At 49.6% G+C, this 2,850-nt stretch overlaps 1 protein-coding gene across 2 annotated transcripts in view; it reads right to left on the bottom strand.

The window, feature by feature from the left end:
* LOC119341592 (homeobox protein knotted-1-like 11) overlaps nt 1-2,061 on the bottom strand; it is a 3,493-nt gene extending 1,432 nt beyond the window's left edge. The window contains exons 1-2 of one of the 2 annotated variants that reach the window (XM_037613465.1): nt 1,605-2,061; nt 841-961 (exon numbers count right to left, since the gene is read on the bottom strand). In XM_037613465.1, coding sequence (XP_037469362.1) covers nt 841-961; nt 1,605-1,904 — 421 coding nt within the window. In that variant the 5' untranslated portion in view covers nt 1,905-2,061. The remainder of the gene's footprint in view (nt 1-840; nt 962-1,604) is intronic. The other variant, XM_037613464.1, reaches the window with a different exon arrangement.
* Nucleotides 2,062-2,850: the final 789 nt, after the last annotated feature.

Below are 2,850 nucleotides of genomic sequence, written 5' to 3'. Positions count from 1 at the left end.
TAGCCATGTCAGTTCATTTTGACGATGAAGCATTATTCAATATGCAACACTTTTTTTGCACTACGCAAGGGGCTTCTTTTCCTATATGGATTATATGTCATTTTGACAAGCAACATAAAGTATCTGAAAGGGTAACCCTTGTGTGATGGTTCCCGATTATATAGTCCGTGACTGTTCCGTGTGGAAGCTAATTGCAGTAGACATATTAAGAGAGACTTTATCAGGACAGCTTAGCTAAGATTATGAACGCAAGGTACTGTCAGTTCAGTTGCATGGTTGGTGCAACACAAGGTTCATGAATAACTGCCACATACACCGAACTGAAATCTCAAAAGGTACAGCTTTGAAGCCAGGTCCAACAGCTCAAAGTCTGCAACTCTTGTAACTAATAATAATATATAAGAAGGAACCGGTACTACTATAAAGGTGGACCTAGTATCTCATAGGACCTACAAGGGTGTGAATTATGACCTATATTTTCTGTCACGACGCGCAATAATACAGGAAAATGGCCAGTCATTGAGCTCTTTCTAGTTGAGTTGAAAAACAAAATATAAGACGTTTTTGCAGTTCTTATATTCTGGTACAGAGGTAGTATTTGTGTTATGTTTGTACTCGCTGGATGCAGAGAGCAGAAGCAATGGATCCCTTCTTTTAAAAAAGAATTCCCCTGTGGTTGAGATCCTATGAAACGGCGCCCCTCATGTAGCATGGTACTTACTGTGACTATCAACCTCTTAATAAGCATGTAGTGTAGAGATTGTAAAACCCTCTTCCTAGAGAATTTAAGAAGCACATATCTTGCTGCTGAACTGATGAAGTTAAGATGATGTATGGTACCTGTAAGACTCTGCAGAGTTTGCTCGAGCTCCCAGCAGGCCATCACCGCCTCCATGGCGTGGACGCGCACATGCTGCTGGAGCTGTTCCTTGAAGGAACAGAGGAGCAGCACATAGTGTGTCTGCAACAAGGAAAACAGAACCTTTAGAACACATATATAGAGAAAAAGGCAGGTGGTCGATAATAACCTTTACACAAGGAGAATTGCCATTTCCAGGCAAAGGAAGGAGCCCCTGCTTGCCTAGCAAAGGGACACTTGTAGTTGTTTTTTGGGGTTTGTTTTTGTCTCTATCGCAGAGGTGAGGCGCTTGTGGTTGAGGAAACAAAGTTGCTCACAGCTAGAGCCTAGAGCACGCAGTAAATTATTTGGAGGTGGGATGGGTAGCAATCAAGGGATGAACTAGCATAATACTCATAGTTGAAGAAGCTAACTTTAACCAAATCCACCGGCGGAGGTTAGCGAGTGCTAATAATCCCATGTGAGCTCGTGCGCAACCAATCAAACATGTTGTGTGCGTTGGAAGAAAAAGGTAACCTGGCTTAGCCTGTTTGAAATCCCAATCCCAGTCCCAACACGAGCGGGGCAATTTCATCGCCAAATCCCATCCAATCCCCAAATTTTCGAACCACACACGCACGCACGCCGCGTCAATCTACTACACATAACATAGAGCACGCGCGGGGCAGCCCGGCCCAGCCGGCGCGGGGCGTCCGTACGCGGCGTGAGCGTGAGGCGAGGAGGCCTGGTGGTGGTAGCAGCTCACCATGAAGAGGTCGAGCTCCTCGCCGCCGGCGGGCGCGGCGGCGGGGGGCACGGGCGGCGGGGCGCGCGCGGCGACCTGCGCGTCGATGCGGGGGAGCTGGTCGACGGGGGTGGCGACGCGGAGGCAGGCGACGTGCGCCTCCAGCAGCCGCTCGTACAGCGGGTGCGCCTCGATGGCCGCCTTCTCCCTCTCCCACCCGCCCGCGCCTAGGCCTGGCGCGAAGCCGCCGCCGGGGTTCCCCGCCGCCGCCGCCGGGTCCATCCCCAGCGCGTGGTCCTGGTGGTGGTACTGGTACGCCATGGCCGGCCGTACCCTCGCCGCGCGCGCAGGAGAGGCGAGGCGGGAGCTCCGAGACGAGGCGAGTGGTACCACCGGGTCAAGTGGGGGAGGACGGGCGGATGGGTGTAGGTGTAGGTGTAGGTGTAGGGCGGCAGCAGTAGCAGTCAGGCGGGCAGGCAGAGCAGGCGGAGCGGTGCAGCGGCAGAGGGGACCGCGGAGGAGGAACCACAGCCATATGTATTCGCGTTTCCACGTGCTTCGTACGACAGTCGCTACAGGGAGCTTTTACCTCGTCTGACGAAAATTATAAGAAAAATAAATCTGGAGTAACACCAATAAATACGGACGAAAATTACTCCAGATTTATTTCATTCCTTTAGTAAATTGTAATTTTATCGGAACAAGCGTTGTCTAGTGTATCACTCATGTGTAAAGTTCGGGACAAGTGTGCCATTGTTGGCGGAAAAGACAAAATTACAATTACAAACCTTTTATTTTGCAAATTGTTACCAATAGCAAGCTTAATATAGTGTCGGTTTTATTTTTATCCGTTCATAACACCACGAGAGTCGTTTTGTTGCGGAACTTTACACGCGGGTAATACACTGGACAATGCGTGTTCCGAAGAAGTTCCAAAAAATATTTGACCATTTTTTCTTTTTCTTTTGCAATTCGGATGCATGTGCACCATTGTCCCATTGTGTGTTTTGGCCTCTAAGAGCAACTCTAGCAGACCCTGCATCCCGCCGACCCGTATAACTTATTTGCAGTTCGCGCAAAACAACTTTTGGGGGCCGGCGCGGGCTGGCACGGATGCAGACCCCGCATAATGGACCCATAAAAGAACATATTCGCGGAATATACTTTTTTTACGGGCCGGCTTATGCATGTTCTGATCTGACGCAGCTCGTCCCGACCCGTAAAACTTAGATTGATCTATCATAATGCTTTTATTTGCTTTTGCAAC

This window comes from Triticum dicoccoides, chromosome 7B (assembly GCF_002162155.2).
Source record: "Triticum dicoccoides isolate Atlit2015 ecotype Zavitan chromosome 7B, WEW_v2.0, whole genome shotgun sequence".
Classification (NCBI taxonomy): Eukaryota; Viridiplantae; Streptophyta; class Magnoliopsida; order Poales; family Poaceae; genus Triticum; species Triticum dicoccoides.
The sequence above is the reverse complement of the archived record's forward strand: the minus strand, read 5'-3'. Positions and strand labels throughout refer to the sequence as shown.